The 14,484-nt window shown below is 44.6% G+C and overlaps 1 protein-coding gene across 10 annotated transcripts in view; it reads left to right on the top strand.

Annotated features, from left to right (window-relative positions):
* Positions 1 to 14,484, top strand: part of MAP4 (microtubule associated protein 4) — a 187,332-nt gene that overhangs the window by 162,859 nt on the left and 9,989 nt on the right. For 5 of the 10 annotated variants that reach the window (XM_077777405.1, XM_077777402.1, XM_077777403.1 and 2 more), the window contains 6 exons: positions 5,448 to 5,554; positions 6,365 to 6,580; positions 10,200 to 10,383; positions 10,973 to 11,032; positions 11,150 to 11,442; positions 12,772 to 12,885. In XM_077777405.1, coding sequence (XP_077633531.1) covers positions 5,448 to 5,554; positions 6,365 to 6,580; positions 10,200 to 10,383; positions 10,973 to 11,032; positions 11,150 to 11,442; positions 12,772 to 12,885 — 974 coding nt within the window. The remainder of the gene's footprint in view (positions 1 to 5,447; positions 5,555 to 6,364; positions 6,581 to 10,199; positions 10,384 to 10,972; positions 11,033 to 11,149; positions 11,443 to 12,771; positions 12,886 to 14,484) is intronic. The other 5 variants (XM_077777407.1, XM_077777406.1, XM_077777411.1 and 2 more) reach the window with 3 other exon arrangements.

Genomic DNA, 14,484 nt, shown 5'->3' with positions numbered 1-14,484 from the left:
CCAAACACCAGAATGACCTATAAGCCCTAATCGATCAGCAATTACTTTTTTTTTTAATTTTTAAAAAACTTTTTTAAATGTTCTTAATTTATTTCTCAGTGAGAGAAAGAGCATGAGCAGGAGGAGGGTCAGAGAGAGGGAGACACAGAATCTGAAATAGGCTCCAGGCTCTGAACTAGCTGTCAGCACAGAGCCCGATCCAGGGCTTGAACCCATGAACTGTGAGATCATGACCTGAGCCGAAGTTGGATGCTTAACCGACTGAGCCACTCAGGCGCCCCGATCAGCAATTACTTTAAATGCAGGTAGTCTAACTACTACAATTTTTTAAAAAATATTTTTATTTATTTCTAGGAGAGAGAGAGAGAGACAGCGTGAGCAGGGGAGGGTCAGAGAGAGGGAGACACAGAATCTGAAATAGGCTCCAGGCTCTGAACTAGCTGTCAGCACAGAGCCCGATCCAGGGCTTGAACCCATGAACTGTGAGATCATGACCTGAGCCGAAGTTGGATGCTTAACCGACTGAGCCACTCAGGCGCCCCGATCAGCAATTACTTTAAATGCAGGTAGTCTAAATACTACAATTAAGTACAGAGATTAGCAGAGTATATTTTTAAAAAATGACCCAAGTACATGCAGTGTACAAGAAATGCATATCAGGGGCGCCTGGGTGGCTCCATCGGTCAGGCATCTGACTCTTGATTTTGGCTCAAGGCATTATCCCAGGGTCTTGAGATTGAGCCCCGCGTCAGGCTCCATGCTGGGCCTGGAACCTGTTTAAGGTTCTCTCTCTCTCTCTCTCTCTCTCTCTCTCTCTCTCTTTCTCTATCTCCCTCTGCCCCTCTCCCCACTAGTGTTTGCGCTGTCTGTAAAATTTAAAAAAAGAAAGAAATATATGTCAGTCCTAGGGAAGGTAGATTGAAAGTAAAAGATGGAAGAAGACATAACATGTTAACATTAATTTTTTTTAAGTGGCTATATTCTGTTCAAGCATCCATGGAACATTTGCCAAGATGGATCGTAGGCTATAAAATGAAGTTCAGTACTTTATTAAAAGGCTAAAATCAAACAGATATGTTTTCTGGCCATAATGGAATCAAATTAGAAACCAGTAATAGAAAGGCCACAGGAAAATTGTCAGTCATTTGGAAATTAAAAAGTACACTTCTTAATAATCCATGGTTAAAGAGGAAGTTATCACAGGAAAAATTAAAAATAAAATGAGGGGGCCTGGCTGGCTCAGTCAGTGAAGGGTACAACTCTTGATCTTGTGGTTGTAAGTTCAAGTCCCATGTCAGGTCTGGAGATTATTTTAAAAAAGTCTTGGGGCTCCTGGGTGGCTCAGTCAGTTAACATCCAACTTCGGCTCAGGTTATGATCTCACAGTCCGAGCCCCACATTGTGCTCCCTGCTATCAGCACAGAGCCTGCTTCAAATCCTCTGTTCCCCGCCCTCTCTCTGCCCCTCCCCATCTTTCACTCTCAAAAAATAAACAGACATTTAGAAAATAACCTTAAAAAACAAATAGAACAAACTTTGTGATGAGCTCAGGGTGTTGTACAGAAGTGTTTAATTGTATACCTGCAACTAATATCACATGGTATGTTAACAAACTAGAATTAAAATAAAAACTTAAGGGGCACCTGGGTGGCTCAGCTGGTTAGGCATCTTGACTCTTAATTTCACCTCAGGTCATGATCTCATGGTTTGTGAGTTCTAGCCCAGCATTAGTTCTGCACTGATAGTGCGAAGCCTGCTTGAGATTCAGTCATTCATTCATTCTCTCGCTCTCTTCTTCCCCCCCCCCACCTCCTCACCCTTTCCTGGTCTCTCTTCCCCCCCTCAAAATAAATAAATGTAAAATAAATAAAAATTTAAATTAAATATAAAATAAACTGAATAAAAATGAAAAGAGAACATATCAAAACCTGTAGAATGCAGCTGTAGCAATGCTCAGAAGTGTAGAATGCAGCTGTAGCAATGCTCGGAAGGGTATTTATGGCCCTATGTGCTTACATTAGAAAAGAGAAAAGATCTCAAATCGATAACCTAAGTCACTACATATATCAAGAAACTAGAAAAGGAAAAACAAAATAAATCCAAAGCAAGCAGAAATCAGTGAAATTGTAAACAAGAAAACAACAAAGGAAACTTATTAAACCAAAATCTCATTCTTAAAAAATTCCAGTACAATTGGCAGACCTTTAACAAAATTGTCAAAGATAAAAAGAAGACACAAACCATTAACATCAGGAATAGGGGATATCACTATGGCAATTAAAAGTATAATCAGTGAACACGGGAAGCACCTTTACACTCCCAGATTCAACAGCTTAGAAGAAATTCCTTGAAAACCACAAATTACCAAAACTCAACCAAGAGGAAATAGATAACCTGAATAGCCATTAATAAAATTGGATTTTTAATTAAAAAGTTGCTGAGGGATTCACTGTAGGGGTTTACCCTACATTTAAGGGATAATTAACACCAATCTTACACATTCTCTTCTAGAAAATCTTAAGAGGAGAGAATACTTCTGATTCATTTTATGAGGTCTGTATTTGATACCAAAACCAAACAAAGACAGAATAAAACAAACTACAAACCAGTATCTCTCATGAATGTAGATGCAAAATATTAACATCACATCCAGCAATATATAAAATTACCTATACACAACAGCCCAGTGGAATTTATTCCAGATCTACATGGCTGGTCCTGTAATCAAAAACCAATCAGTGTAACTCAGATCAACAGTCTAAAGAATAAAATCCATATAAGCACAGAAATGCATTCAACAAAACTCATTACCTGTTTATGAAAAAACACTCCTCAAAGATTAGAGGGAGAACTTTCTCAACTTGATCCAACTTCCTCATCTACAGAAAAACTACTGTAACATCATACTTAATAGTGAAATACTGAGTGCTTTCCCTGTTAAGACCAGGAGCAAGGCAGGGATGCCTGCTCCACCACTCCTGCTTATCGCACTGGAAGTTCCGATTAGCACAATAAAGTAAAAGGAAATAAAAGGACGTATAGATTAGAAAGGAAGAAAGAGATCTGGCTCTCTTTGGAAATGACATGATTGTCTATCTAGAAAATTCTGAGAAATTTATCAAAAAACCTCTCGTAAAACTAATAAGTAATTTCAGCAAAGTCACAGGATGGAATTAACTGCATTTCCATACACTGACAGTGACACTATTTTAATAAAAATCCTGTACGTGTTTGTAGCTGCAGCAGGTGAATGGTTAAACTGTGATTAGAGCTGTACCATGGAATATCTCGGATGTGGTCAGCAGTAAAAAGGAACTAGCCACTGATACATACAACACCAGTACATCTCAAAAGCATTATGCTGGTTGAAAGAGGCCAGACAGAAAAGGTAACATACTGTATGATCCATTTACGTAATAGTCTTCAGATAATATTCTAGAGATGGAAAGCAGATTAGTGGTTGCCAGAGATTTAGGGATTAGAAAAGGAAGGGAGGTAGGGTGGCTATAAAAGGTAACAGGAGGGAGCCCTGTGATAATGGAACATCGATCTGTCCTGATTGTTAGTAGTGGTTACATAAAGCTACACGTGCAAAAATTGCATGGCACTGCATATGTGTGCACGTGCACGCACGCACACACACACAAATGAGTGCTGCATGTAGAACTGGAAACATCTGAGTGAGCTCTGTGGATTGTAGTAATATCGGTATCCTGGTTTTGGTAGAGTACTGAACTGATGCAGGGTGTCAGTGCTGGGGGAGCGGGGGGGAGTGTACACCGGACCTCCCTGTCCATTTCTTTGCAACTTCTAGTGAATAGAGTTACTTCAACACAATGTTTTAAAACGTTTAGAATAAAGCCTGCTGCCCTCTTAATTCTGTGCTCCATTCCCCCTTCCCCAAATTAAGGCCTTTTGAGAATGCATGCACAAGTGAATTTGCGTTAGAAATGTATTTTGCCCCCATCCCTTCTCTAGACAGATGGTTTCATGTTGCCTTCCTATTCTGCACCTTCCTTTTTTCTTCACTGTGTAATAGAGATGATTTCCTTATCGGTCATACTTTATTTTTTCAGATGCAGAGATTATCTGATGCTTCTGCCATGATGTTTGACCACTTTTCTATTAACAGACTTTCTGTTTTGTGCTGTTAGGAAGAATGCTCTGATGAAAGACCTTACACATTTGCTATTTTGCTGGTGTGTGAATATATCTCTAAGATAAATTTCTGGAAATTGAATTTCTGGATTAGAATTTCTGTACACTACAATTTTAGAATTTCTGTACACTACACTGGTAGATTGGCCTGCATAGGAACTGTACCATTTCCACATGCTCACCAGTAGTGAATATCCTCATATCATTCCCACCGGTTATTTTCACATTTTAGAACTTTTGACACTATGTTAGGTTAAAAATGGCATCTCAATGTGGTTTTAATTTTTGCTTCTCTGAAAAAGTGGGCATCTTTTATTTTCAAATTGTATTTCAGTTTTACTTCTTTTCCTGTAAACTGTATTCATATCCTTTGGCCCATTTTTCCAGTGGGTTGTTGGCTTTTACAGCAATTAGTGATTTGTAGGAGTATTTTATATATAAATAAGCTCTTTATTTTTGATACGAGATTCAAAAATTTTTTCCTGTTTATCATTTGCCTTTTTTTTTTTTTTTTTTTTTTTTTTTTTTTTTTTTTTGGTCATTGAAGTTTTTAAAACTTTTTCCTTAGACTGATCTTTGGCTTCTGGATTTTGTGAGTTAGAAAGGTCTTTCCCACACTCAGGTTATAAATTTCATGGTATTTTAATGCTTTCAGGTGTAGCCCTATTGAAATCTGGAGTTACGTCCCCACAGGGGTGCTGCTGGGCATTGCCTTAGGTGGTAGACTATTTCTGGCCTTGGGTCTGATTTCATGGGTCTCCTCAGCCTTTTAGGAAATCTGGGTCACTGCTAGAACCAGATCAAGTTAATCTCACATCCTCCATAAAGTGGTGCTTTACAGGGAAAGGAAATAAGGGGAGGACATTGGATGATCTTCTGGCTCTTATCCCATCTTTCAGCAACCTTTATTGCAAGAGATAAACTCTAGTAGAAGAGGTTTTTGTCCCTTGTGTGCTCCGGGAGTTAGTGGTTGGGTGACAGAACCCCTTTGCTGGTCTCCAGGGAAGGGAAACCAAACTTCAAGGGCCATTTCCTTCCATTGGTCATCTGTGCAAATCCCACTTAGGTTGCTTCTCCACCGGGACAGGCTCCCTGGATCTCTGGAATCTAAAACGGTCCTGTCACAATGAGGGGAACTGGGGAGATTCGTCCACATTTCAGAGCACAGCAGCCCTGTGGATTTCGTTTGGATTGAAGTGCTAGTCAGTCAGTGTCTGTCTCCACTAAGACTTGCATTTTCAAAATGGGTATGAAAAACATCTGCTTAGCATAACTGTCCCCCCTCTTAGGAATAAGTAAGCCCGAAGAAGGACGGCCTGCTGGGAGTGTGACCGGAAATGACATCACCGCCCCTCCGAACAAGGAGCTCCCACCAAGCCCAGAGAAGAAAACAAAGGTAGGTGCGGGAATGCTGGGCTCTCTTCTGCCACTATCATTTTTTAAAACTGTATCTTCCACTACTATTGCTTGGATCATGAATGGAATTTCTTTTTTCTGAGCTATTAGTAGGTCTTTCTCCAATTTTGGACCTTCTTAGAACATATTTTATATCCATATTTTACCATAGTAGCCTAACTCAACCCTTAAAATCTCTACCCTGACCCCATTATCTTGAATATGTGTAGAAATATTCTGTAGAGGGTGTTTCTGCTTCCCTTAACAACAACAATAAAGGGATTTGCAAAACTATTAGGAAATAGATTCTGCAAGCTGCATTCATGAAAAGGGAACACAGAATTTTAAGGTGGATCAAGGCTTCAGACACTTACTGGTACTTATTGCAGAGTACAAATGCCACACTTCAGTGTGGCCCTGAAATGATGCCAATGTTGCCCATCACGGTACAAATAATAACAGCTTAATCACCTGCTGGTGACTTATTTTCCTAGAACTATTATAGCAGCCACCAAAAGCTACTTAATTGTTTAAACCTGTCACTGAATTTAAGTCTTCAGGTGCCAAACTGCTAGAATTTGTGACACTGACATTAGGAATGAATTCCCAGTTTTCTTTCTCTCATGGTTTCTTTCCACTATTTACCAAGCTCAGAAGAACGGAATGCTGCTTTTTAGTTGCATAGATCCTCATTGCTTATAATTTTACTTTGAATTGTGCAATTCATACTTCTTTTTAATTTGTTTTTATTTTTGTTTGTGTGTTTGATGTTGGCCTTTAAAAAAAAAAAAAACAACAAATCAACTTAAAGCCTTTGGCCACCACTCAACCTGCAAAGACTTCAACATCGAAAGCCAAAACTCAGCCCACTCCTCTCCCCAAGCAGCCGGCTCCCGCCACCTTTGGTGGGTCGAATAAAAAACCCATGAGCCTTGCTGCAGGCCTAGTGCCGGCTGCCCCGCCCAAACGCCCTGCCGCCACCACTGCCAGGCCTTCCACCTTACCTTCAAAAGACGCAAAACCTAAGGTAAGTGGCCACCTAAGCACCATGCCAGGGAAAAGTTCTCCTCTCTGAGTGTCCAATCGCTCTCATTGCTCCCAGACAGTGGAATCAAGCTGCTGGAATTGGGGGAAGAGGGGAAAGGCGACTTGAAAATCAATTGGGGCCCATGATGCAGCCATAACATGAAAGGCTTTCAGACCTTGTACCTTTCCCTGCCCCTGCCTGCAGGCAACACTGCATCTGCTGGGGGGCGGGGGGGGGGGGTTCTTTTCTCCCAACTCCTCCCTACTCTTCATGCATTTGAACACTTATTAGCCAATTTGTCCCACTCCACACACTATCACATACCCCTTTTTGGTATAATTCTCTCATCAAATTCCTGAAATTCAGTTCCTTGTCTTTCTCTTTAATCCTCCTGCAGAAGTGAGTTTTACCTATTACTTTTTTGGATAAGCTTATATAGCTGATCTCTGTAGGTTCCAACATCATGTGACATCTTCCTTTGCTTTTGACTTTGGGCCCACTCTCACCAAGCTCCCTCTGCACTTTCCAGTTTTTCAGGTCACCCACATTATTGCCTAGAAATCAGTCAATTTGGAGCAGCAGTGACTTCACAGGATTGTTCTAGAAGGGCAAGTGGAGTCTGTGGCTGTCTTCCTTAACATCTTGCTTTATTTGAGAAGGGCCTTTTGGTCAGCTTGGTGTTATTCCTTAAACTCATGGTGGGAAACAGTTTCCCATGTTAAAATGTTAGTGTATTGGGGCGCCTGGGTGACTCAGTCGGTTAAGCATCTAACTTTGGCTCAGGTCATGATCTCACGGTTTGTGAATTTGAGTTCCACCATGGGCTCTGTGCTGGCAGCTCAGAGCTTGGAGCCTGCTTTGGATTCTGTGTCTCACTCTGTCTGTATCTCTCTCAAAAATAAATAAACGTTCTTAAAAAAAAAATGTTAGCGTATAGATCTAATCTTGTAAAGAAAATTGGTAAAACCTAGGAATTATAGAATAGGTTGGAACCTTGGTCAAGACTGAGAAATCATGTCATGGACTAAGAATGATAAAGTCTCATAAAGCTTTCTAACCCTCATTTACCCAGTTGACTGCTTTTCTTGAATGTTAGAAGACAATTTATTTGCATAAGAGGACAGAGGGAAAGGTGCCTGGGTGGCTCCGTTGGTTAGTGTCTGGCTCTTGATTCTGGCTCTCACAGTCTGTGGGTTTGAGCCCGGCATCTGGCTCTGCACTGACAGTGGGGAGCCTGCTTGGGATTCTCTCGCTTCCTCTCTGTCTGCCCCCTCTCCTACTTGTATTCTTCTGTCAAAATAAAATTTTAACATTGAAAAAATAAAAAATAAACATTAAAAAGAGAGAAAGAGAGAGCAGAGGGAAGGTGACTAGAGCCATGGCACAACAGATCCTGGGGCAGACGGGTTGGGGGTGGGGCCGGTATATAGTGAAATTTCACTCTGCAGTAATCATAAAAATGAAGTGTAGTACACTGTAGTATACTGGTTTCTTTATGTCTTTTAACTCCTTCAGTCCTCTCTCTCAACAACCTATAAGTGGATATTCATGTTCTCATTTTATGGCTCAGTGAAATAACCTTCCTAAGGTCCAGTGCTAGTAAGTGGCAGAGCTACTATTTGAACTTGGGTCTGACTCCAACACTGATACTCAAGGCCTCTGTCAACACTGTTCTTTCTTGGCTGTACAGCTTTTATTTTTTCTGTACAGCTTTTATTTTTTATTTATTGATTTTTAAAGTTTACTTATTTTGAGAGAAAGAGGGTGCAACTGGGAGAGGGGCAGAGAGAGAGAGAGGGAAGGAACAGAGAGAGAATCTCAAGCTGGCTCCATGGTGTCAGCACAGAGCCCAGGATAGGGCTTGATCTCACCAAGTATGAAATCATGACCTGAGGTGAAACCAAGAGTTGGATGCTTAACTCACTGAGCCATTCAGGTGCCTCTTGTGGCCATACAGCTTTTAGACAGCATTTTGAGACACAGCTGATCTGAAAAGGTGATCTGCATTATAATTACTACTTTATTTTTTAAATTAAAAAAAGCAGCAGATAAAAATATTTGAAGAGATGGATAAAAACTAAAGTCTTAAGAAATTCATTTTTATCTTTATTTTGGTAGAAATATTATAGAAGCAAGAAAAGGAAAAAACTCAGAAAAAATAAGTAGATCTAGGATTCTGGTAGAGAAGAAAATAAGAATTGAGAAGCAGCAGAATAAAGGCAGTAATGAAAGCAGACTCATTCTGTAGCTTGCTGAAGCCAAGAGCCTGGCAGCTAAAGACTGTCACGCTTCTAAGAGCGTTCAATCCCTAATAACCCTTTTTCCAACTTATTTTTATCACTATTATTTTCACTAGCAAAAGAAGACCCTACTAGATTATTCTGAATCATAGTCATAATATTGAGAATTTGAAGGAGACCTTCAATTCCTCAGAGGGAGGAAACCCCTCTGCACAAAATCCACAAGACATTCCGAACAGAGCCACTAGCTGAACAGCTCTGACTCCAGCCTGAGGGCTCCCTGTACCATACTTCAGGGACTTTGTTTGTAAAGTGTCCATTACCCCACATTTTCAAAGTTAGGCTTTAACTGGATGCCAGCCCTTAATTTCTGAGCTTCTCCTAAGCTGATTTTCCATGAAGCAGCTGGTCTCCACCAACATACTTCCCTGTGTGGCCATTTCTCTTGGAGCCAAAGAGTTGGATCCACTGTGTCTGTGACTTGGCTTCCTCTCTTGAGTAACTTGGTTCTTCTGCTTATTGAAAATGAGTGTGTTCTTCTCCTATTCCTGTAGAAACCAGGCTAAATTGATTCCCTTCCCTTCCTTAGTAGCAAGGCCATGCCCCACTTCCACGGAAAAGGAATGACAGTGGCCCAGATGCCAAGCATCTGCACTTGAGAGAATTTTCCGTTTTGCTGTCAGCCATAGCCGATATCAGTGCTTCTCATTCTCTGGTGTTCAGGCCTGTGCCCTCCGCCTGCCCCCTTCTCGGTGTCTCTGTGCTCTGGTCCCCACAGATCCTCTGGTCCTGACCTCCTTTATCCAGATGAGGAAATAAAGCCCATAGAGGTTCTGTGATTTTCTCAGAAACACACTGTGAGTTGGGGGCCTGACTGGGGTTGGAGCTCAGGTTTCGGATCTGACTCGTTAGGCCAATGTTCTCTCCATCCACAGCCCTATCCTGCTCAGCACTCCTTGGGTACATCTTAGCTAAAAGAGTGACTGAATTTGCTTAAACATAATTTTTAATTTTTTTTGTGTTTATGTATGTATACTTTATGTCTTTAGTGGGTCATTAATTACTGACGTATTTAATGTGTTAAATACATTCAGTCCTGAGGCAGACTTCCATTTGTGATGTGGTATACTTGTCTGGTATGTTCATTCTCATGGTTCAGTTGGATTGAGATAGTTAGACTCCCCCATTTCCTGACTCTACGTGGCCCAGCACCCTACGTGGCCAGCTCTCACTTTGTCTGAAGGACTTAGATCTCAGCAGTAAAAATTTTCCTACCAATAAGCGCCAAATCCATAGTACCCCTGTTTTCTGATGTCCTTTAACATGACTTCCTGGGGCTCTTCGACCTGTGCCTCTTATTCCCACTTCCCTGTTACCAGCCTGTTGCAGAGGCGAAGATTCCTGAGAAGCGGGCCTCCCCATCCAAGCCAGCCTCTGCCCCAGCCCCCAAGCCTGGCGCCAAGAGCACCCAGACCGTTCCAAAAGCCACAGCAGCTGCCACTCCTGCCTCAGCTGGGCCAAGCAGCAGGAGCCCCCCGACGCCTGTGCCCAAGAGGCCCACCAGTGAGTACCGTCACCCTCCCCTCCCACCGGAACCAGCGGGGACACAGGTGGGGGCCTTGGCCTTGCCCCAGCTGGCAGCACAGAGAGCTGTGTGTGTCTGTGCACCAGTCCTCAGTGGGGAACACTGGCACGTGGACCCTTGATCCTCACTTGAGGTTTGCAAGTATGTCTATTCAGAAAACTCTTGAGTGAGAGGGATTCTCATGAATTCCCAGGCAGGATTACTATTCCCTTCTTAGTAACTTCACAGCACTCAGCACACTGTGGTCATGGGCTTACATGATAGGAAGTCAGTCGTTCATTTCCACAGGCATGTACTGGTAACCCACTTCCGAGGCCATGTGGAAAACACAGTCAAGACTGTAGAAAAAGAGTAAGATACAGCGCGTGGCCTTGTGTGCTCCATAAGGGCACAGTCTTTACCTGGCTGTCTAACTTACTCCTAATGTATCCAGAGACGAGCACAGCCTATGGCCCAAAGGGGACATTTAGTAATTGTTGAATGAATGAGTGAATCTCAGTACTGGATGAGCCATTCACTAAGTCACTTTATTAAACATTAAATGGTAAAAAGTGTATGTTTGTGCAGCCATCAAGACTGAGGGAAAGCCTGCAGACATGAAGAAGACGGCTACGAAGTCTGCACCAGGTGACACCCATCCCCCACCTCCTAGGACCCTAATTTAAACCCCTACCTCTTTGTGGCTTCCAGACTCCCTTTTGCTCTCTCCCTGCTGAGCCCCTGTCATCTCTCACTCCTTTGCAGCTGACTTGAGTCGCCCTAAGAGCACCTCCACCACTCTGTTGAAGAAGAACACCACTGTCCCCGGGGGAGCCCCAGCAGCAGGGGTGGCCCCCGGCCGAGCCAAGGCCACACCCACCCCTCCTCGGCCCTCTGGGACTCCTTCCTCGGACAAGAAGCCCACGTCAGCCAAGCCCAGCTCCTCTGCACCGAAGCTGAGCCGCCTGTCCACCAATGCTTCCACCCCTGATCTGAAGAACGTCCGCTCCAAGGTTGGCTCCACAGAAAACATCAAGCATCAGCCTGGAGGAGGCCGGGTAAGTCCTGGAGCTCGTGGTCCTCAGCATGCTAGCCCTCGCTTCCTTCCCTGCCACGCCGCACTGCTGGGCCCACCGAAGCAGAAGGGCTGTCATGACGTCGGGTTCAGTGTCATGGACTTGCAGCCTGGGCTCCATGCCCGGCAGCAGGCTGTCTTCTCCCATCTCCATCAGGGGGGCTCCTGGTGTGTATTTTGGGGTTTAGGCCTATGTTTTTGTTTGGAGGCGAAAGAGTTCTTCTACTTAACAGAACAGACAGGGGAGGCCTGTCAGCCGTGCTGACTGTGCTCCCCGCCCCAGCACTGTGAGCCTCAGGACCTGGCCCATGGTGGTGGTGGTGGTGGGGAGAGGCAGGTCTGCCTGAAAGAAGATAGAGCGCCTCCTTGTGGTCAGGATGCCTTGCCACTCAGGCCTCCTGCTATCCTCAGAAGGGCTGAGTGCTTCCTATCAGAAGGGAGAGTGCTGTTGAGGGCAGGGCGCTTCACTCTTAAGGATTTTCTGTTTACATCCACCGCTGAATTGTCAGCTGTTAGCAGAGATGGGAGGTGGTGTAGGAAAAGGTGGGGGCAAAAGTCCCAGTTTCAGTCCATGGAGCAGTGGCCTCATTTCCTATGTGATTCTCTAGCACTTAAACCACCACACCTCCCACTCAGGGTAGGATCCTTAAAATGCTTCAACGCAGAGGCTTTAGAACATTGAACAGGGCCCAGAATGAGGCACAATCTTGGTACTGTTGGAAGACACTGATGGGAAACTGGGATTAGTCTGGAATAAGGGCCTAAGAGTTGCTTTTACTAAGAGGCTGTGGCTCTGGTGTATGCAGATGGTGTGACCATCTCTCCCTTCCTGTGCTCTTCTTATGCTTTCCTTGGGCAAAAATTGCAGGAGGTCTTGGTGGGGAGTTGAGTGACTCTGCCTGGTGATCCAGTGATTTTCTGTTCCAGTGTACCTGAGTGGTGTGGCACTTTCCCTCATCAGTACTGGCTCCTGTGACTACAGCAGCTTGCTTGGGGCAAGGACATTTGAGTGGGGGAGCACTGTGATTGGAAAACACACACTGAGAAGAGAAATCACTAACTTAGCCCTCCTTCCTGCCTTCTCTCCGTGAATGGTGTCTTGATCTCTTCCTCATGTCTCAAGACTTTGGTCTGCAGCTCCTCCCTCTGGCTGGTCTGCCCTGGGAAATGGTTTTTTCCTAGGAGCAAGGGTGACCTGCTTCTGCATGGTGGCCTGGCCTGGATTTGAGTCTCCTACAGCTTTCTTCCCTTCTTGGCATTTGGGCTCTTACCCTCTCGGTTTGAAATTTGCCCTCCCTTTATCTCCATCCAGGCCAAAATAGAGAAAAAATCAGAGGCAGCTGCTACAGCTCGAAAGCCTGAACCTAATGCAGTCACTAAAACAGCCGGTCCAATTGCGAGTGCGCAGAAACCAACTGCTGGGAAAGTGAGTTTTATTTAGACTTTTACCTCTTGAAGGTGAAAGATGATAAACTGTTTCTTCCAGCCTGAGTCACTTTCCCTTCTATTGCACTCTTTTCCTGTCCTTAACCAGTTTCTATTTCACCCCCTCATTCCCTCCTCTCTGTTTGATGACTTAGCCATCAGGAAAAAAGTTTTCTGTTAGCCTTGACAGGTAACAGATTTGGGAGCCCATTACCTTATGGGGAATATTTATTCAGCTGGATAAAATGGATCCAAAAACTTTAAGCCACTTCCTTCATACTGACCTTGATGTAAAACCCACCCGTTTTGTGTGCAAACACACACGGCATCCAGGTTCTTCCTCAGTGAGACATGGGATCGGTTACTCTGCAGTGCCTGGAACCCTGGAGCCCTGGTGCTTGTAACTGAGCTAGAAGGACCATTTCATAACATGCGGGGTATGGAGATGGCTTCATTTACCCTGGTTCCCCCTGTCACCTCCTCACTGAAAGTTTGGGTGCTCATTCCCATTGGAAACCCACTCAGCCTAGGGATTGCACACCACCTACAGGGCGCAGGTAAGCAGGAACTCAGGGTTCCTTCCTCATGCCTCCACGCCCCGGAAGCAGGCCTCTCCTGCCTTCTGTGCGAACCTTCTTCCCTTAGCTATGGCAGGTAGGTCATCTCTCCATCCAGGGACTGCGGAGAAGCCTTAACCTCCAGCCCTTAGGGACCAGGATGGACAGTCTCAGTCCAAGGAATTTGTACCTTCGGTGAGGCTTTCGGTGACTCCTGGAGGTCCTGGAGGTCTCTGATTCAGAGCAGGGTTTCACTGGGAAGCAGTTTGCTAACCAGTTATTCATCACTGACCTTTTAAAGAAGGCACGAAACAGTGAGGTGTTTGGGCTGGAATTGCTCAGGGTGGATTTCTCTGTTCAGTGGAAAGCTCTTCAGCTTGGGGCCTGCTTCATTTGTGAAAGGCTCTGAAGCGAAGGAAGGAAGGAAGCTGGCAACTGTTTCTACTTGGGAAGGCTCAGAAAGAATTCTTTGTTCCAGCCCTCAGAGCCTGGGCCTTTGTGTGGCTGCATTCCAGGGGGAGCCATTCATAAACACGACAGTGTGCCTGTGCATCATTGCAGCCCCACTTGGAGCCGGTTCTCTCTGCGCACAAAACTCACAGGGCACAGGACTGGGCATCTGGAGGATGGAAGAGGTGTTATACCCTTGAGTTGAAAAAAAATGTAGACCAGAAACTCATCTGGTCCTGTGCTTTCTCGAGCCCTGAGACGCAATGGAGTGTGGAGCTGCCAAAGCTGAGGCCCGCGCTCCCCCTGGCGTCCGGATTCTGCATGGCAGCTCCAGCGGCCTCTGGCCCATCTGCATTTATAACTGAACTAGGATGTCCCTTCCTTCCTGTTAGCATCAGGTCTGTGCCCTGTGAGCCAGCTGCCCTAGCAGCACTTCTCTGAGCTGCCGTTGCCTCTCAGAGTGGGTCTGGCTGCCACAGTTCCCACCCTCAGATTTAAGGCAAGTGCCAAGCTTCAGTGAACACCAGTCCGGATGAGCAGGATCCTTGCAGAGAGGAGTCCCAGGACACTGTGTGCCTCAGCTCTCAGTGGGG

This window comes from Crocuta crocuta, unplaced genomic scaffold (assembly GCF_008692635.1).
Source record: "Crocuta crocuta isolate KB4526 unplaced genomic scaffold, BGI_CrCroc_1.0 scaffold77, whole genome shotgun sequence".
NCBI classification, from domain to species: Eukaryota; Metazoa; Chordata; class Mammalia; order Carnivora; family Hyaenidae; genus Crocuta; species Crocuta crocuta.
This window is presented reverse-complemented; position numbering and strand designations above follow the sequence as displayed.